Source organism: Thermobia domestica, chromosome 1 (assembly GCF_964235325.1).
Source record: "Thermobia domestica chromosome 1, izTheDome1.hap1.1, whole genome shotgun sequence".
Classification (NCBI taxonomy): Eukaryota; Metazoa; Arthropoda; class Insecta; order Zygentoma; family Lepismatidae; genus Thermobia; species Thermobia domestica.
Genome location: NC_137454.1, coordinates 206,320,067 through 206,341,932, shown reverse-complemented (window position 1 = coordinate 206,341,932; position 21,866 = coordinate 206,320,067). Strand labels below are relative to the sequence as shown.

The following is a 21,866-nucleotide window of genomic DNA, read 5'->3' as shown; positions in this document are numbered from 1 at the left end:
ACTGTAATTTTGGGTGCCTGTAATTAAGGCATAAATGTTCTGAAATTTCGGATGAAGCATTAAATAGCTCATGTTACCTTTCATTACACGATTGGATGAAACAAGATAATGTTATTGGATTTTACTGAATATCAATTACAGAAAGAAGCTTGATACATTTTCAGAATTACAATTTGATCGTATTGAATTCAACTTTTCCGGTTTATTAAAGAAGACGGACGCAACATTCAATCTCTGAGTATAAAAAATGTTTGTTTATTTTCTAGAGCAACAAAGTAATTTTCTTTACACTTCTGGCTCTCCTGAAGTTCTAGTTGTAAGCAACTCGTTCACATAAAGAGAGAGGAGTATTGCTATAAAAAGCTAACTGATCTATTTTTGAACAATTATCATTCTTACAGCAAGACCCCTGTTATTTACAAGTTGGAAAATGCAGGTTGTATCTTAAACTCATCGCTTCGTGCATATACAGAAGTTTTCAATCCAAACAAATAAAGGTGTTCCGGGGATTAATAGTTGAGCACTCAGTTCTGGTGCGTAGAGTCCTTGGTTCCATTTCATTTTGCGCCAAGTGGGCTTCATGGTGAATAAACACCGTGAGCGTGGATTCTCCAGTTTCTTCCCACTTTCTTCATTCCACTATTTAGTTCATTATCATCATCCCCGTCTCTCTTAACCTCGAAGTATAACCGCCAAACTAACAATAATAAAAATAATATACATACATCGTTTCTAAACTAGTACCTCACGCCACTTTCAACGGTTTTCATATACATTTTATTATCAACTATTATTTGCGTGGATGCACATATAATGGAACAACAAAGCGAGAAAGTTTTGATAGGAGCCACATACACATTTTGATGCATCTCGTTTTAGCTTTCCACTGTTGACGTTATTGAAGTCGGAAATTATTTTTCAGCAGACCTTTTCAAGAGATTTTTAGCAACTGAATGCCCGTCTAGCTAAGGATTCAAATTAATTTTCTCAAATCACCTTTCTCTATGGAAAACACCCACTATGCAACAACCCAACTCACCTTCAAAAACCCTTTTCTTTCATTGTTTACGTTCTTCACGGTTTTATGAGCGGGTTTTTACTTTCAGGATAACATACTGTGAAAAATTTATTTTCTGTCTCAAATTACGGATAATATATACGTCTATCTTTTACTTCTCTTCTAATGCTAATTTATTTTATACGTCTATCTTTTACTTCTCCTGTAATGCTAATTTATTTTTATCACCCACAAGAACAATATACAAGACTTCCATATACTCAACATGCAAACTATAAGATCCTAACCTCACCGCTGGTCTAATGGCTAGCGCATGTGCCTTTGGTACACGTTCCTCAGTGGGAGAGCACAAACATTTAATTTCTTTATCATAAAGAGTACGCTCATAGGACGTTAAACTAAAATTTTATTTCATTTCATTTCACCCCAATAACTGCGGTCTGATTGCGATTTGAAGTCTCTGATCACAGCCACCAAAGTGGTAGCGTGAAAAAGATTATACAAAGAATATGAAACATGGACCACTGATGATTGGACAAAGTAATGTAGTTTGCTGAATATCTTTTTTGTTGTTCCAACAAACCACGCTTATGTACGACGGACACCCAAAAAAAGCGTATGCTTCGAACTTCTATTCTTTCCCCTAAACATGGCGACGGCTCTGTGTTGGTGTGAGACATAATTTTAATGGTATTCTGCTGATCCTATTATTATTCTCAAAGGACGAATTACTGCCAAAGAATGTATGGACATGTTAGGTGAGTAGGTGCACTGTTGGTACACATACTGTTCCCTAACAATGACTCCAATACACACAAGGATACCTGTTCAGGCATGGTTTGAGGAACACCAGGATGAACCTAAACACCTCTGGTTCTGACTCGTTTAATTCATCGACTTGAACGTTACTGTATATCTATGATCAGTTTTAGAGCAGCGAGTCCATCACAGAGTTCTTTCTTCGTCGTCGTTAATGCAACTGAGTGCTGATTGCATGAAAAATAATCTACTATTCCTCTAAAAGCAAATCACGGATTCTATGGCTAAAATTCGCGCAAGACATACAAGGTATCAACAGATCAAGTGCTGCATGATAAGTTCAATTTTCCTAAAACGTTCCCATTAGTTCGATAGCTATCTGCATGTTAGAATGAACGAAATTTAATCGGTTAGTACGTTAATAATATATACGATTCGGTGTCATGTCTAAACAGGGTATCACTCCAACTTCAATAACAGGTAAACTGAAATTCTGGAGTATTTAGTATCTAAGTCTCATAATGATACAATGTTTTTAACTGTACTTTTTAATATTTTTGCATTTGTTCTGATGATGAACTCATACTAGTTTCCGAATTATATTGCCTATAATTCTATTTGTTGATTGAGTGAGATTTTGTGTTACATTGAAATATAATTGGCTACTTTGCATTTGGTTACTGTTAATATGACCAGTATAATTTGTTACTTCAAAACCTGAGAAAAAACTTAATAAACTTACTTTGTAGATTTCATACCAGACAATGCTACTTGATTGTCTTCCAGGGCTTGAAAGATATCATCAACAGCTTTTACTCTATACGTTTTTTCTTTGTAAGGTTCCATATCATACTCCATTTCATCCCAAATAGCTTTAATATTTAGAAGACCCTTGGAGAAAACAAATAAAAAATTAGATCTTTTTTTACTATATTATATATTCAACTAGATGAAATTTATAATCTTGAAAAATTTACTGATCTTCATATCTTCAAAATAATTCAAACATTTTAAGGTTTTGTGTAAGCCGTCTGTATCATCGCTGATAAAAGCAAATGTTATTAGTACTTTTTTTCTTGCAAAACCAGGGGTTAAACAGAAAACACTACTATTTTGGATTTTATTATTTTTTTTTTTTAAAAAAAAAATAGGATGTACTTATTAGGTTAGTGCGAATCAAATGTCCACCTCAGGTGCGTCATTTTCAAAAGCCAAAACAATTACTAAATACGTGGTCAGTTAGAAAAACATCCGACCTTTTTTTTTTTTTTTTTTTCTTTCTTTCAAAAACCTGATGGATTTGAAGTGAGCACGCTTGCGTGAGCTGACCTTGAACCTTTGTGCGCATACGTGACTTTTTTTTTCCGTCTGTCGATTGCGTTAGTTGCTAGCAAGCAGCATTTGAGTGAAGTAGTGTGTAATGCTCGCGTCGGTTTTTCAGTGCAAGTGGAATGACGGACCGACTGGAGCAGCGCCACTGCATCAAATTTTGCCAAAAACTGAGCGACAGCGAGGTGGAAACTATTCGGAATATTCAGACGGCTTTCGGGGACGATGTTATGGGCGTCACACTGAGTAAGGAGTGGTACAATCGGTTTTAAAGACGGACGAACATCGGTGGAGAGCGAGCCACGCTCCGGTCGCCCATCAACATGCCGAAATGACCAGGTCATTGCCAACGTGTGGTGATTCGGGACCGTCGTGTGACATCTGAGAAACAGAGGAAGAGGTGGATATAAGCACTGTTTCGGCACATTCCATTTTGACCCAAGATTTGGCCATGAAGAGGATGGCGGCGAAATTCGTGTCGAAGCTGCTAACAGCAGAGCAAAAGCAACTTCGTGTTGAAGTTGCACAGGACATGCTGGACTACGCGAACAGTGCCCCCCCCCCCCTCCCCCCGACTTCATGAATACCATCGTCACCGGTGACGAGTCCTGGGTCAACGAGTACAACCCGGAAACCAAATCGCAGTCGTCACACTGGAAGCATTCCACGTCAAGACCAAAGAAGGCCCGCCAAGTGCGCAGCAACGTCAAAGTGACGCTGACTGCTTTCCTTGATTCTCGCGGTGTAGTACACCACGAGTACGCACCACAGGGTCAAACGATCACCAAAGAGTAGTACAGGGATGTCCTCCGTTGCCTACGTGATGCTGTGCGGCGCAAGAGACCGGACTTGTGGTCAACAGGAAATTGGCGCCTCCATCACGACAATGCTCCAGCGCATTCCTCGCATTTGATTCAAACTTTTTTAGCGAAACACCAGACTCCTGTGCTTCAACAGGCTTCTTACTCAACTGATATGGCCCCCTGCGACTTCTGACTGTTCCCCAAACTCAAGAGGCCATTGAAAGAAACGCGATTTCACATCAAAGAGGACATTATGGCAGCAACGACGGCCGAGCTCAACTCCATTCCGAAAGAGGTCTTTTCTGCATGCTTTCAACAATGGCGGCACCGCTGGGAGAACCGTGTGGTCCCAAAGGACCCTACTTCGAGGGTGATTAGGTGTCCAACGCTCCAGGTAATCCAGTTTTCTTCTCCTGGCCAAAGGTCGGATACTTTTCTAACAGACCAAGTACTTCGTTAATCAAAATAGTTGCTGTCTGCAACCACATGCTTTTGTCATCGCTCAGCCAATGAATAGGTTCCATGGAGAAGGAAGTCTGGAGTCGATGCGAAGAAGTCCTTAAGCACGTTGCACCGTCCTATCATCTGGGAAGGTCTTACCTCCCAAGCAGTGACAGAGCTGTCAAAAGAGGAAGTAGTCAGGGGAGAGATGTCGGGGGAATATCGTAGGAGAGGAAGGTTTTTATATTGTAACTCATACAAAACCTGAACCTTCATTTGCGGGACATGTGGACGACTATTGTAATGTAATATGAGTACATGATGTCTGTTTTTACCATGCTGGATGCTTGCAGACAAATCCGTGGTAGGCATCATGAAATTCAATACTGTATCGATACTGTATCGATCTGAATTTATGATTTCACCTCGTATGAGAAAGACACAATGGATTATTCCTACTATAGACCACAATACCAGCAACAACACTTTCTGTGAATGGAGAGGTGGTTTAGGTAACCGTCCAGGACGTTAATTACGATCCAACCATTATCCTGACCGTTATAATTGTCATAACAGATACATTTTTCATCAGAAGTGACAATACGAAGCAGGAAAATTTCCCAGCTATTCCTTACATCCAGAAAACTTCACATCTCCAGACTGTGATTATTGTCGGCCAGTGTCAACAGCTGTGGCACTCGTGAGTTTAACACTTTCACTATACCGACTATACCGAGTCGCCGAATGACAGTAGCATGATGTACGCCTAACTCGTCTGCAATAGCATGAACACTTTTCTGAGGGTTTATTATCATGTTGTTCCAGAGGTGCTCATCCGAACATGATGTTGGTCGTTGTTCACGGAGCTGATATTGCAATGTTGTGCTACTGCAGAAAATTTTGGCAAACCAACAACGAATAGTATGTTTATTCGCCACTCCTGTCTTAATTAATGTTTTGTACTCCTTGCTGCGCAAAATGTTCCAGTTTAAGTTCGCAAAGAAAAATCACTCATAACTGTCTGTTCTCCATGATGCATTTTCATAATACTCTATTCAATAGCGCACTGCCTCATTCCTGACTATCTGGGTACCCTAGCCTGTTTCCTACACATGTACTGAGTTCCTGACGTTAAACTATGACCTTAGTCCATAATCAATATGTTGTGTTGCTGAGGAGACTTCCCCACCAGGCATTAAAGCGGACATTCCATTCGCACTAATCTAATTGTTTTGTTTCAAATTCAAGTTAAAAAAAAAAAACTTTCTGAAATCGTTCGATACCCCTAAAAGAAGTAACCATCAGTTTAAAATTATTAGATATGATATTTAAGTCTTACCTTTTCAATAGCTAATTCCATCGTTGCTGCATTTGATATCTCATTTATTTTATCTGCATACTGGGCAAAACCAAATTCTATCACTTTCTCTAATGTAAATTCATCTGATTCCGGATCAAATTCTCTGAAGATAAGGTTACAGATTAGAATTAAGTTTAAAAACAATTAACTATAAAAATATAAATTGAATAAACTGATTATTCATTTCTTCTTCTTCTTCTACTACTTCTTTATTATTATTATTATTATTATTATTATTATTATTATTATTATTATTATTATTATTATTATTATTATTATTATTCCTAGCGGATGGAATTCAAGATTATTAATCATAAAATAAATGTGTGTAATATGAAATATGTGTAATTTCCTATCAATCTGAGCACCTCTTCAACAAATTATTATACTCACTCGCGTTATCTTGATGTTTTATTATTTGCCAACACAATATTTGAACTAACGTATAACCTAATTTTATATTTAAAAAGTTATAAAGAGTATTAAAACTTCCTTTTATTTGTTTAAGACTTTCAAATTCATTGCATAGATACAAGGATACGAAAATAAGTCAATATAGACACATTGGAATATACTGTTTATGCATCTATTTGAAGAAGAAAAGGTTTGTCTCTAAGTATTATGAATAACTTCCGATTTCTAGAGCGTATCCTGGGCTAATTGACTGACTGTATGAGTAAAGGAGACTTTCATTAAGGCTATATGTCCCTGTCGCGTCGCGAAAAGGCAAATGAGTAGCAAATGATTCGTATAAAAGAACTCTCAGAATGAAAACAAGGTTTAAAAATTGTAATTCTTAAAAATTTATCTCTAACGTAAGCTTGAAGAAATAAAATAATAAAACAAAAAAAATCTAAAAATTAAGATAAAAGTTAAAGTATTAATAATAAAATATAAATTATATAACAAGAAACCAAACATAACAATAACCAAACATGACAACCTTTAAAAAATGGTAACTATTTCAATAGCACGTACAAAAGAAAGAATAAGTCACTGAAAACAAAAACAAGATTAAACCTCGAAAACTGACTAATATTATTATGTAGTTTTTAACGTTTTCTAAGCTCTCAGTATTCCGAACTTTGTATAATAGTATACCAAATACTGAGTGGCACGATACAGTTTTTACAATACGAACAATTGATGGCTCGCACCAAATAAAAATGTGTGAGATGATCGTGTCCGATACACAAGTGAGCCAGAATCACTTCACCTCGATGACTAATACGAGATGAGGTCTGTCAATTATCCAAAAGTGGTTTTACCAAATGGAATATCTAAATTGTTTCCTTTTAAAGAACAATTTGTACAGAATATTTCATAGACTAAATTTAGGTTTTTGATTCTTCCCTTAATGATTGTTTTTGTATTTACAGTAAATTCACTGTTTTATTTTATTTTATTTTATTTTATTTATTTATTTATTTGAAAAAGATATAGTAAATATTAATATTTATGTGGAATTAGACAGTATGTTTTTATTTATTTATTTATTTATTTATTGATCTAATGTAGTCGCCCCTCAATTCATTTTATGACTGTTGTAAATACTAATTTCGCTGGCAGATTTGACGCTCCGCAAACTGAGAATTTTAGAATTTAGATGGCTGAACACTTACTTTCCGCTATGTATAGTTTGTAAATGAGGTTTTCTCTAGCGAGCTAAAGTGAAACCTTCTACACTTTTTGTTGGTATCAGGTACGGAGTTTCTGAATAATTTTAAACTGACAATCCAACTTGAAGTGGGAATAATGTAGCCAGCATTAAGGAAAATCAAAAATCGAAATTAAGTTTATAGAATATTTTGCACAACTTGTTTTTTAAAAGAAAGAAAAAAATACAATTAGAAATGTAAATATAAGGATCCGGTAAAGCAGTAATAAAAATGGTGTTAAGACGTTCCTATAGAAGATATTAATATTCAATCAAAGAGATAAATACGGAGGCACAATGTGAGTCACTTTTCTTAAGACTATTTACCCTATATCTTCTATAAGTAGATAATTGTGATTGGTTGCAAACCAAAGCAACCCTGCTAAAATACGAAAATGTGCTCCGCAAGCTGGATTCTATCTCAAGGAACATCAATGTTTTAAAAAAAATGCAAAAATCACAAAACATTTCCAAAACTTATGACTTAAAAAATTCTCACCGAATTTTAAGTCTAACCGCATAGTACGTAAGTTCCTAATTGACTTAACATCAGAAAAAATCAACATGCTTGAAAAATTAAACAAAATGGCATACTAGTTATGGCAGACTATTTCATAAACAAAGCAGGTAAGTTCTGTAAATGGTATCTTCTTTAGTATTACGATAAAACTGAATTCCCGCAACAACAAAAAACAAAGAAACAATTCGAAATTAAAAATCGTAGGAATCAGATCTGAACATATCCCAGATCAAATAACTTCATCATTGGAAGTAGAGTACACAAAGATCAATTTAATCCAAATATAACACAATACAGGTTTAAAAGGCTAATTAAAGGGTCCAAGGTTCGCATCCACAAGCTAAAAGAAAAAAAAAAGTCAGCAACACGATAGTCAGAATGAACATTCGATAGACTGTTAGCCTACGAATGTTCTCAATGAAGTCCTCATAAAGACACCAGAAATTTGATAGAATTACAGCTGAACATGTGCCCAAAAAGATCTTTGAAATGAAATTGTCGGCGTTAAGGACAAAAAACATATTACAACGTGTGACCTAAAACCAAAGGGACAAAATTTGACTCGCTACTCAGAAAGGAATTTCGGAATATGTTCAGAGAATCAGAACTAAGAGGACATAAAAATACAGTTAACAGTGATTCGAAAGCGGAACAAGACTAGACAGGATAGAACAACTCCAGTCTCCATTCCACACAAGAACATCAGAAAGGACAGGAGAAAATTTCACAGCTACTGTCAAATGTGATTTCAATTCAGAAGATTTAGGTAAGACTGAATCAATAGCCAATAATAAAACAATTTTAATCACTACAGAAAGGGTTTTTGGCACAAAAAATAGCCATCCAATACGAGAAAGCGAAATTTCTACAGACAACAAAAATTCAAACATACTCCAGATCCAACAGTCATCAGTTAAAATTTAGGCTGTCCTGAAAGTATTGTAATCAGCTAAACAGCACAGTCCAAACACTAAAAAAATATTTTACAACCCGACCAAATACCGAATTAGTCCAAAATTTAATGAGATTTTCAGTAAAGTAATTAAATTCAGTTTGTATAATTCTAGACTTCTAATACCGAAATTCATATCTTCTATCGAAAAGGCGACCAATTTCATAAAGGACTTCACAGAAAAAGTCCTTTACAGATCTTGAACGAAGTCCATTTGAATTAGGCTTTGAATCTCAAAAAATCTATCGCAAACAAACCACACTTAAACAAAATTCTCAAGGAGGTGGAAGATTAACTTGACAAGAGCAATTGTTGGTGCATTAAGTTTGACAAAAATAATGCGTTCACAATCATAGATATAATAGATTACAAAGCAAAACTGCTATCCAAAATCAACAATACATCATTTTCGAAATTTTAAAATCTGGTTAACGAGGTAATTAAGAAAGTAAACACAGCTCTCGAAGAATACTGGACCACAGGTCAAACCACAGCTAAATTCCTTAAGTAGACGCTCTACTATTATCGTTCATTTCTGGATTTCCAAAAATTCACAGAGCAAACGTTCCACTACGATTGATACTCTCAGACAGAAATTCGCCTCTAACAGCTTTCAGTTCTGACATTACAAAATTCAAACACTTCATCAAGAATAGTCAGGGGCGGCGCTACAGGGGCCGAGGAGGGGCGACCGCCACCCTAATATATTTTCTCGCCCTCCATTTTTTTATGTGCAACTGGTGAATAATAATAATACTAATATGTACATCCGATAATAATAATATTCACAGCAAAACAAGTGTGGTTGTCTTGCCTCTCATCTTGCCTCCCTACTATCCCTTAAGGGATCCGATGGTACAATTTGTACCATACGAGTTTTTCATGGTACATTGCGTTATAACTCTTCTATTCGAGCTTTTTCGTTCGGTTTATTTTGTTTTTCAAGTCCAGAGGCATTGTAGAAGACCTTACGTATGGTTTCACACCTTCCTGCGTCCAGACATAGGAGGTGATGACGTCATAATTTTAAAATATATATTTTCTCTTATTAAGCCTTTTCATTATTTTTGGTGGGCTTATTTTTGCAAGTAGAAGATTGAAATTTTGCACAAACATTCAGTCCACCGAGTAGTATTTACCAGATTTTTTTTCAGATTTCTGCATTAAAACAGGGGGAGATCCAGAGGGGCAAAGAGTTGAAAAGAGGGATATTTTTACCAAAAAATCCCTTTCTTCGGGATTTTCCCGCCTTAGATACATGATGGAGACACGTGAGTCGTGCCGTCTGAAAGGCAGTTCTATTCTGAAGAGAATGATGGGCGAAACATGACCCTAGGGTAATTAGGGATGTCTCAGGAAATTTTTTACCTGAGATCATGGTATTTTGCGGTAATTTGGGGCATTATGGGGATTCTTGATAAAATTTCTCCCGCCCTTAGTATCCAAGGTAGAAACTTGAAATTTGGCACACACATTCAGTCTACCAAATACTATTTATCAGATTTTTTTTGAGATCTCTACGTTCACACAGGGCCGCTCCAGAGGGGCCCAAAGTGTGAAAAAAATTCCCTCCGAAATTTTCCCTTTGACATCAATTTTCCCTCTTCTGGTATATGATGTGGGTATGCAAGTGGTACCATTGGAAAGGCAACTTCATTCTGAAGAGAATGAGGTATGAACCATGATCCTAGGATAAATAGTGACGATGCAGTAGCTGCTTGACTGAAAGTCTAAAAAATACACCAAAAACCCCGGATCCCTTAAGGGCTATTACGAGCCTAGCGCCGCTACTGAGAATAGTATGGAAGTCATCTCAGACATCAGATCACTGCTTAATGCAGATGATTTATAACTTGATTCGTTAGACGTCGCATGAATGTTCAATTCAATATCGATCAATTTAGCTATAACTTGCACATAAAGGACACTAAAAAGCAATGTATCCGATCTCATCATCTATGAAGTTACCAAACTTTTTGAATATTGTCTCCACTATAGTTATTTCCAGTCTGAAGAACATACCTACAAGCAGAAAGAAGCTCTTGGAATGGAAAACCCATTATCTCCGGCGCGGGAAACCCGGGTTCGATTCCCGACGGAAGTTCATGTGGTTCGGATTCTACGTTAATCAGTAGGTCCACGTCTCATATAGCCTCGCTGCTGAAAAGGAATGTTAAAATCAACTCAACTCAACCCATTATCTCCTTTATTTGCCATCGTAGTTATGGATAATTTCGACTTCAATTCCTTAGCAAAGGGAAATACAAATTTCTTAGATATCTACAAAGACAAGAACACCTTCTCAGACCTGGTCAAACAACTCAACAGTATTCATGATTGTATAAAATTCATCACAGAGCAGGAATCAGAAAACAGCATTATTATTATTATTATTATTATTATTATTATTATTATTATTATTATTATTATTATTATTATTATTATTATTATTATTATTATTATCGCTTCTCGGCCTTTGACCTCGTGGCTACTCTATTCTTCGATAGTATTTCTTTAGTTTTCTGGTCAATTTCCACCTAGAGTAGCTGACCCTTCCTCCTAGAGTGCCAAGCGTTTTCTTACTTTTTACATCTCATTCTTATCCTTGGCTGGTGAGGTTGGTTAACGCTGATGGCAATTAGTCAACCGGTACTGTGACAGTATGTCGCAGTGACTGTGTGTTGCTGCTGGGCCTTCAGCGGCTAAGCAGGGACATTTCCATCTGTCCGTTATCCTCATATTTCTGAGTAGGAAGAGTCGTGAGGTCTTCTTGTTTTTATATCCTCTGGCAGTGCTGAGAAGCGATTTTGTGTTTTTGTGTCTGTGTTTTGGATGGTCCTTTTCTTTGTCTTGCTTCTTAGGCCAGCGGAGTTCGACCTTTTCTTTTCTTTTTGATGAATGTAGTTTTTATTTGTCATTTTTTAATTATGCCACCCTCAGCTGAAAATTGTCCATATTGTGATCTTCCAGTTTACGGAAGACATAAAGCTGTTAAATGTAAGAAATGTGCAACTAAATGTCTTGTATCATGTATTTCAGTGGAAACTGAAGGAAATTATGTATGTGAAAATTGTATGGAACAAAAAGACTATGATAACATTGGAAATAGTAGTGAAATGAATAAACAGAGTAAATTTAATCTAAATGAAAATCCTTCTTTGGCTACTTTTCTGCGACTCATTGATAATTCTTAAGATAAAATGACTCAAATTTTCTGGAGAGAAATAAGAGCTCTCAAAGCTGAGATAACTTCCTTACGTGATGAAAATTATCAGTTGAGGTCTCTTTTACAACAGAATGTAATTATGTCCGATCATGTATCTAATATGAAATCGCAATTACGAGGGCAAGTCAAGAAAGACTTGGACTGATTTTTTTCCCGGCAGTTCTGTTAACGCTGGAGCTTCATAGTTTGGCATACAAGTAGGGTGGGTCTTGCTGTGCATATATATAAAATATTGTTAAGGAATCATTGCATGTTTGGTAACCACGACTTTTTATTGCAGGTGATGTTCTGCGCCGCCTCTAGAAGTCGCCTGTAGAAGAAATGGAGTCATTACGAGATGAACAATTTGCAGCTATACGGTTCTGCTATCGCCTGGGGAAAAGTGCAACAGAAACTCTAGGAATGTTGAGAGCAGCCTACAAAGATGACGCTCTGCCACGAAGTACCGTGTTCTGGTGGTTCAAAGAGTTTAAAGAGGGCCGAATGACAATCACGAAAGCTGGTGGACCAGGTGTATCAGCGTCAGCTGTTACTGAGGTGAACATTAACACGGCAGCAGTCATTGTTAGAGAAGATCGCCGCATCAGTATCGACGATCTGGCAGCCGCACTACGCATATCTCATCTGGTCCACCAGCTTTCGTGAGTGTCATTCGGCCCTCTTTAAACTCTTTGAACCACCAGAACACGGTACTTCGTGGCAGAGCGTCATCTTTGTAGGCTGCTCTCAACATTCCTAGAGTTTCTGTTGCACTTTTCCCCAGGCGATAGCAGAACCGTATAGCTGCAAATTGTTCATCTCGTAATGACTCCATTTCTTCTACAGGCGACTTCTAGAGGCGGCGCAGAACATCACCTGCAATAAAAAGTCGTGGTTACCAAACATGCAATGATTCCTTAACAACATTTTATATATATGCACAGCAAGATCCACCCTACTTGTATGCCAAACTATGAAGCTCCAGCGTTAACAGAACTGCCGGGGAAAAAATCAGTCCAAGTCTTTCTTGACTTGCCCTCGTACAAAATGATCAAAGCAGTCAGGTTAAAAAATTAGATCAAGAAATGTTTTCCACCGCTTGTTAGTGTTAATCAAGCATCAGGTACGACTAATCGGAAGGATGATTCCGAGGGAAGCTGAGTTGAAGTAATTTCGAGAAATCAAAGAAAAATGAGAAATACACCTGTTAATAAAGACAATGTAAACCTAAATCAAAATCCGAATGTAGGTATAGGAGTAAAGAATAATTTACGCAAACTGAATGTTGGTCGTGGTAATACAAAAACAGAATTGGTTTCTAATGCAAGGAAAAAGGCTTTGTTTGTTACGAGATTTAGCCCATGTACTTCTGTTGAGGATATTGAAGAATTATTAAGTGAATATGTAAAATCTGTCAAATGTACTAAACTCAAAACCAAATATGACTCTTATTCCTCATTTCATATTGAGGTCCCTGAGTTTGATTATAATGTTATAAGTGATCCTGAAATTTGGCCTAAAGGTATTTTAGTTAGTCCGTTCTATGGAAAACTAAAGAAATTAAATGTTACAAATAATATGGATTAAATGAATGAAAACATAAGAGACTCATCATGGAGAACATTGAGTTATGGTACCAAAATGTACGTGGATTACGAACTAAAAATAAACAGTTTTATAGTTCTGTGGCAGACTGCAAATACAATGTTGTTGCTGTCACTGAGACTTGGTTAAGTAACACATACATTGATGATGATTATTTTCCCGACACTTACTCTTGCTTTAGATCCCATAGACACTATGAATCTCATGTTTGTGAAAGAGGTGGTGGTGTTCTCTGTGCAGTGAAGAAAAGCATTAAAGTAGTGAGGCGAATTGACTTTGAATTTTTTGAGGAAAGTGTTTGTTTAGAATTTCCAAGGAAAATTGGAAAAAAAATATTTTATTATTTTGTGTATATTTCCATCCTAATTTGCAATTGAATGTATTTAGTGAATTTTTTGAGTCCTTTTCTAATAAAATAGATATTCTACATTATGACATTTTAATGGTTGGTGACTATAATGTACCTAAAGTGGATCGGGCTAAGAAACAATTTTTAACAGGTATTCACTATTATGTTAAATGTAAAGCTAAAATTTTATTTACATTTCTGGATGATCTCAATCTCAATGTTGATTATAATGTATCTGACTTAGATTTGGTAATATCTAATTTTAATTTATGTGCTTCCAAGAATATCCAACCGATTGTGGTGCCTGATAGCTTTCATTATCCTATTGAAATTACGTTTCCTTTTTATTTCAATACTCCGTTAGTTGGTAATTATGCTTATCATAAGGGCAATTATTTAGCCCTTTATCAACAACTTCTTGAAGCTGACTGGACTAATATTCTGTTGAATCCAGACCTTAATACTGCTGTTATTGCTGTAGAAAATTTAATAAAATCCAGTATGAGTAAGAACATACCTCTAAAAAGGCCTAAATCTAGAAAATATTCTTCTTGGCACTCTAGGAATCTGATCTCATTAATTAAAGCGAAAGAAAACGCTCGTAAGAGATTTAAACTTACTGGTTCAAATGAAGATTATAATGTTATCGCTTACATACGGAAACAATTTAAAGAAAGGTTAAGGTTGGACAAACTTGCTTATATACATTATATGGAGAATGCATTAAGTAATTCACCTCAAAAGTTTTGGAAGTTTGTTAATAAAAATAAAAGCCAAATAAACCAAGCCACTGAACTTATGATTGATGATGTGTGTGTGTCTAATCCTAAAACTTTAGCTAATTCATGGGCTCAATTATTTGAAACTATATATCAAAGACGTCCTTCTTTACATAATATTGACTTATCGGAGTTGGCGGGTAATGATTCTTTTTATCCTATTATTACAACTGAGCAAGTAACTAAGGCTATAAACCATCTTAATGCCATATCTTCTTCTGGCTTAAACGGTATACCTGCTTTTATACTGAAGGGCATTGTGTCCATCATTGCGCCTGTCTTAACATCTTTGTTCAACTGGAGTTCACTTATTTCTGTTTATCCTGAACATTGGAAGATGGTCATTGTTGTTCCTATCCCCAAGACTGATGGGAAAAAATTTATCCGACTATAGACCTATTTCTCTATTGAGTATCATACCCAAGGTTTTTGATAAGTTAATATATAATTATTTGTATAATCATGTTTATCGCAATATTACGATCTATCAACATGGCTTTATGAAAAATAGGTCAACTACAACTAACTTAACATGTTTTATGGCTTATACTTTTCCTATCTTTAAAAATAATGGTCAAATCGATGTACTTTTTTTCGACTTCTCTAAAGCCTTTGATAAGTTACCACGTGATATCTTAAGTTACGAATAGAAACATTATGATCTCTCAATTGTTTTCATTAGTTGGTTAGTATTATACTTGTTCCAAAGAAAATTTGTGGTTAGGTATAAGGGTAATCTTTCAGACATATATAACATATACTCCGGTGTTCCGAATGGATCAAATCTCACACCACTTCTATTCCTTATGTTTATTAATGATATAACTGAAAATTTGGATTATAAATATTTCATGTATGCAGATGACCTCAAAATCTACAAAACTATTGTAAATTTGGATGATTGATTGGTGATCCAAAATAATATTAATAAAATACTACTTTGGTCTCAAAACAATGTACTACCTTTAAATTGTAACAAAACTTTTTCAATGAATATTACGAATAAAACAAATCCAATTTATTTCACTTATAACATAAATGATACTCCAATAGAATTGTAGATACTATTAAAGATTTAGGTATTGTTTTGGACAGCAAATTGCTTTTCAAACAACATCTTGAGAATATAACTTCCAAACCGAGAAGGAATCTTGGAATTCTTAAATGGATGTCTAAAGATTTTAAGTCTGTTAAAACACGCCTTATTGTTTATTATTCCAATGTTAGAAGTCATCTTGAATATTGTTCAATCGTATGGAATAGAAATATAGATTATATATCTAATACTCTGGAGACAATTCAAAATCTTTTTCTTGCTTGGATACGCTGGAAGTTTAAGTGTTATGAAGGTATGTCGTTGGATGAAGTTAGGATGTCCTTAGTGTGTTAAGGTTGTCTGAAAGAAGGATCTTAAAATGCTACATTCAATCCTTCGCGGTAATTTGAATCTATTATCAATAATAACTCTGTATACAACCAATTATCATATAAGAAATCCGAAGATATTTAAACCCATTCAGTTTCTCAATGATGTTCCTTTGTATAAAATTTTATCAGTAGCGAATGATTTTGCCATGTTATTGACATTTTTGATCATAATTTTAGTAATATACAAAGACAGTTATATAATCATTTCATTATCAGCTGAGAGTATTATTTTCTTTTATATAACAGCATGTTTATTTTACGCATGATTTTTTTCCTTTTCTGTACATGTATCATTTGTATTTTATAATGTATTATGTTTATTTTTGTTATTTGCATGTTTTTTGTATGGAAATTGTAAGTGGGCAGTTTTGTCTGTAATTTCCAGTATGCAATATATATATATATATATATATATATATATATATATATATATACAGGGTGAGTCAAAATAAGTGTTACAAGCCAATATCTCGCGAACTATACATCATATAAGAAAAATATTAAGAGAGAATGTGCAATATAGAGGGGCCTAAGAAATGAGTCAAACATTAGGTTTCCCCCGCCCCCCATTTTGGGGGGAGGGGGGTGAACGTGAAATTTTCAAATGGGAACATAGGTCGAGTGATACCTCGTTCGAAAGAGCTCGAAAAATTGAACAATTTTTGTAGGAAACAATTTTTGATATGGGGCACCGTTTTCAAGATGGGCCCCAAAAATGGTACTGTATCCGATAAAATTTCCAGTACTTATAAATAAGTGTTACAAGCCAATATCTCGCGAATTATACATCATATAAGAAAAATATTAAGAGACAATGTACAATATAGAGGGGCCTAAGAAATGAGTCAAACATTAGGTTTCTCCCGCCCCCCATTTTGGGGGGAGGGAGGTAAACGTGAAATTTTCAAATGAGAACATAGGTCGAGTGATACCTCGTTCGAAAGAGCTTGAAAAATTGAACATTTTTTGTAGGAAACAATTTTTGATATGGGGCACCGTTTTCAAGATGGGCCCCAAAAATGGTCCGGTATCCGATAAAATTTCCAGTACTTATAAATAAGTGTTACAATCCAATATCTTGCGAACTATACATCACATAAGAAAAATACTAAGAGACAATGTACAATACAGAGGGGCCTAAGAAATGAGTCAAACATTAGGTTTCTCCCGCCCCCCATTTTGGGGGGAGGGAGGTAAACGTGAAATTTTCAAATGAGAACATAGGTCGAGTGATACCTCATTCGAAAGAGCTTGAAAAATTGAACATTTTTTGTAGGAAACAATTTTTGATATGGGGCACCGTTTTCAAGATGGGCCCCAAAAATGGTCCGGTATCCGATAAAATTTCCAGTACTTATAAATCGGAAACGTATGAGTAGGAAACGATTAAACAAAAAATGAAAAACGGAAATATCATAGGCAATGTGGAATGATGTTGTCGTGGTGTCCGCAGGGCCCTAATAATGGGGCTCCGGGACCAATTTCAAAATTATTAATGGGAATATACCTGTAGGTTGAGTGATACCTTGTTTGATAGATCGTGGAAAGCCAAACAGCTTCGTACGAAATTTGTTTTCATTTTGGGCAAGCCTGTTTCAAAATGGCCGCCAAAAATGGTTTCACATTCAGATAGAAAGTGCAGTGTTCAATTTGAGTATTACACGCCAATATCAACGCAACGAACTACGCATCAAATAAGAAAAGTGTTAAGAGTCAATGTACAATACAGAAAGCCTGAAATTTGTGTTAAAGAAGTTCCCTCGTCCCGCTTTTGTATGGAGGGGTGTACATGGAATTTTCAAATCGCAACATAGGGCGAGTGATACCTCTTTGATAGATCGTGAAATACCAAACAGCTTACTACAAAAGTTGTTTTGATTTCAGACAAGCCTGTCACAACAGCATTACCACAACCTAATATCCTGTAAAGTAGTAGGATAACGTTTAGTAATTCTACGGGTATGTGCGATGTTAAACATTGTAATTTCAATCACTGTAAAGCAAATAATTTCAACACTTACCATGTTACAAATGATGCTCGATATGTCCTCCATCCTGCTCCACACACCTCCGTAAGCGGCGGCATAGGGATGTTCGTACATCATGTAGCATCTCTGGAGTGATAGATGCACACACACCTTGGATACGCGCCTTCATATCATCAGTAGTTGTTGGTACGTTGGACATTACCCGATCCTTAACATAACCCCAGAGGAAAAAATCAAGTGGGGTTAGGTCAGGAGATCGTGGAGGCCAGTGAATAGGACCTCGACGCCCAATCCATTTATTCGCCATACGGTGGTCCAATAAGGCTCTGACCTGACGTGCGTTGTGTGCTGGAGCACCATCATGTTGATACCACATTCTTATACGTTCAGCGAAAGGAATATTCTCTAACAACTCCGGGTATAGTACATCACTGATAAATGCGGCATAGGTATCACCAGTAAGACGTCCATCAAAAAAATATGGCCCAATGATATGGTTACCAAGGATGCCACACCATACATTAAGAGACCACCGATGCTGATGAGCAACTTCTCTCTGCCATAGTGGATTTTCCCTAGCCCAATAATGCATATTATGTCGATTTACGTGTCCTGTGTTTGTAAATGTAGCTTCATCGCTAAACAAGATGGTGGATATGTAGTTGCGCTGTCTGTTTTCCATACCTTCCAACCATAGACAAAATTGCAATCTGGCATGAAAATCATTGCCAGATAGTTCCTGATGTAAGATGATATGATACGGATGAAACATGTACTCGTGCAAAATACGCACTACAGATCTTTGGCTAACTCCACTGGCCTGAGCGAGATATCTCGTGGTAACATGTGGGTCTACATGCACTGCTGCCAATATTCCTGTTGCACGTTCTTCATTGGTTGCAGAGCGGTAACGACCCCTACCTCGTCCCCGGACAAGACTACCATGTTGCCGCAAACGTCTCTCCAATCGCAGAAATGCCATGTGAGATGTTTGTTGGCGTTGGGGATAGCGCATTGCATACATTCGTGCCGCGCTACGATAGTTTCTTCTACATTCCCCCAACACCAGCAACATATCTACACAATGATCAAACACCGCCATTGCTCTATTCAAACGCTACCCAAACTAATAATATCAATACGATAGTGTTCGTTTACTTATACGGAAAACTTATCACCAAAGTTTATATCCCGTTCTTTCTACGTCTGCACACTTACACTTACATTTTGTTACATTTCCATAGCGATTACATTAATAGTTGACGATCGAAAATAATCTAAAGATATTTCTTTGCAACTTTCTTTTCTTTGTATAAAACGGCTCAAATAATTCGCCTCTGATCCTTTTTTTTTTTTTATAAGATGGTACAGATTATTAATGCAATATACAACGTTATCGTTGTACTATGTTCCGAAGGCCATCGGTTCCATTCCCCAGGCAATGACATTGACGGGCTTTCCTTACTCTAACTGGGCACATGCTGAGATGTTGCCTACAAGTAGGGCCTAATAGGTACCTTCCTATCCCTTTCTCATAGGATTGTAGTGATTGAGGAACGACGTCTTTTTGCGCATACGTATTAGTATTAATCATTGTCTTATTATTTTCATTCATATTATTATTATTATTACTAGTTTTATTATTATTTTTCGTATTCTTTTTCTTCTTCTTCTTCTTCTTCTTCTTCTTCTTCTTATTATTATTATTATTATTATTATTATTATTATTATTATTATTACGTTATAGGTCGATTTTGCCTCCGAAAATTTTACTTGTTATTCACTTACAGTATGATGATGGAACCTCGTGTTCGACATATTTTTAGGCCTGTTTGTATTGTACATGGACTCTTAACACTTTTTATTTGATGCAATAATTCGCGTGATATTGGCTTGTAACACTCAGTTTGAACACTGCACTTTCTATCTGAATGTGGAACCATTTCCGGCGGCCATTTTGTAACAGGCTTGCCCGAAATCAAAACAATTTTTTTTTTCTAAGCTGTTTGGTTTTCCATAATCTATCAAACAAGGTATCACTCGACCTATATTCAGATTTGAAATTTTAAAATTGTTCCCGGGGCCCCATGATGGGGTCCTGGGGCACCACGACAACACCATTCCACGTTGCCTATGGCGTTTACCTTTTTCATTTTTTGTTTCATGTTTTTCTACTTAGCCGTTTCCGATTTATAAGTACTGGAAATTTTATCTCTTACAGGACCAATTTTGGGGTCTATCTTGAAAACGGTGCCCATTTTCAAAAATTGTTTCCTACAAAAATTGTTCAATTTTTCAAGCTCTTTAGAACGAGGTATCACTTGACCTACAATATGTTCCCATTTGAAAATTTCACGTTCACCCCCCTCCCCCCCAAAATGGGGGGCGGGAGAAACCTAGTGTTTGACTCATTTCTTAGGCCCCTCTATATTGTACATTGTCTCTTAATATTTTTCTTATATGATGTATAGTTCGCGAGATATTGGCTTGTAACACTTATTTATAAGTACTGGAAATTTTATCGGATACAGTACCATTTTTGGGGCCCATCTTGAAAACGGTGCCCCATATCAAAAATTGTTTCCTACAAAAATTGTTCAATTTTTCAAGCTCTTTCGAACGAGGTATCACTCGACCTACGTTCCCATTTGAAAATTTCACGTTCACCCCCTCCTCCCAAAATGGGGGCGGGGGAAACCTAATGTTTGACTCATTTCTTAGGCCCCTCTATATTGTACATTGTCTCTTAATATTTTTCTTATATGATGTATAATTAGCGAGATATTGGCTTGTAACACTTATTTATAAGTACTGGAAATTTTATCGGATACAGTACCATTTTTGGGGCCCATCTTGAAAACGGTGCCCCATATCAAAAATTGTTTCCTACAAAATTTGTTCAATTTTCAAGCTCTTTCGAACGAGGTATCACTCGAAATATGTTCCCATTTGAAAATTTCACGTTCACCCCCCTCCTACCAAAATGGGGGGCGGAGGAAACCTAATGTTTGACTCATTTCTTAGGCCCCTCTATATTGTACATTGTCTCTTAATATTTTTCTTATATGATGTATAGTTCGCGAGATATTGGCTTGTAACACTTATTTTGACTCACCCTGTATATATATATATATTATTATACATTCACATAAGAAGCACATCGAATTCTGCCTTCATTCTACAGGGAAAAAAAAAGCCTCAGATTTCTTTGTTCATAAAGAATACGAGGAATGTCTAAAAATTTCTCGGCCTACCATGAAATACTTATCCTAACCAAAATATCCTTTTAGCAAGTAATAGTATGTATTTTTTGCTAGCTTATATACCAAATTCCATATTAACATCTTTTTGTTTGTTTCAGATATTGAACATTGAAGATGCCAAAATAACCACATTTTGGAAAATGGATCAAGCGAGCAAACGTGCGGTCATCCAGTATCTGATGAAAAAATGCATGAGTACACAGAAGATCCACAATGACATGACGCAAACATTAGGGGAGGATGTCCCTTTCTATTCTACTGTTAAAAAGTGGGTGACGGAATTTAAGTGGCGCAACACCTCTACCCAAGACGCCCATCGCAGTGGAAGACCGGTCGCGGCCAGTACCGAGGAAAACATCACTGCAATTCAAGATATCATCATGGCAGACCGGCGTGTGACAGAACGCTAC

At 36.2% G+C, this 21,866-nt stretch overlaps 1 protein-coding gene across 5 annotated transcripts in view; it reads right to left on the bottom strand.

The window, feature by feature from the left end:
* Positions 1–21,866, bottom strand: part of kl-2 (dynein heavy chain 2, axonemal kl-2) — a 564,598-nt gene that overhangs the window by 342,240 nt on the left and 200,492 nt on the right. For all 5 annotated transcript variants that reach the window (XR_014132735.1, XM_081769103.1, XM_081769086.1 and 2 more), the window contains 2 exons: positions 5,690–5,813; positions 2,520–2,668 (listed from right to left, as the gene is read on the bottom strand). Coding sequence is in view for 4 of the 5 variants with exons in the window: in XM_081769103.1 (XP_081625229.1) it covers positions 2,520–2,668; positions 5,690–5,813 (273 nt within the window). In the remaining variant the exon portion in view is untranslated. The remainder of the gene's footprint in view (positions 1–2,519; positions 2,669–5,689; positions 5,814–21,866) is intronic.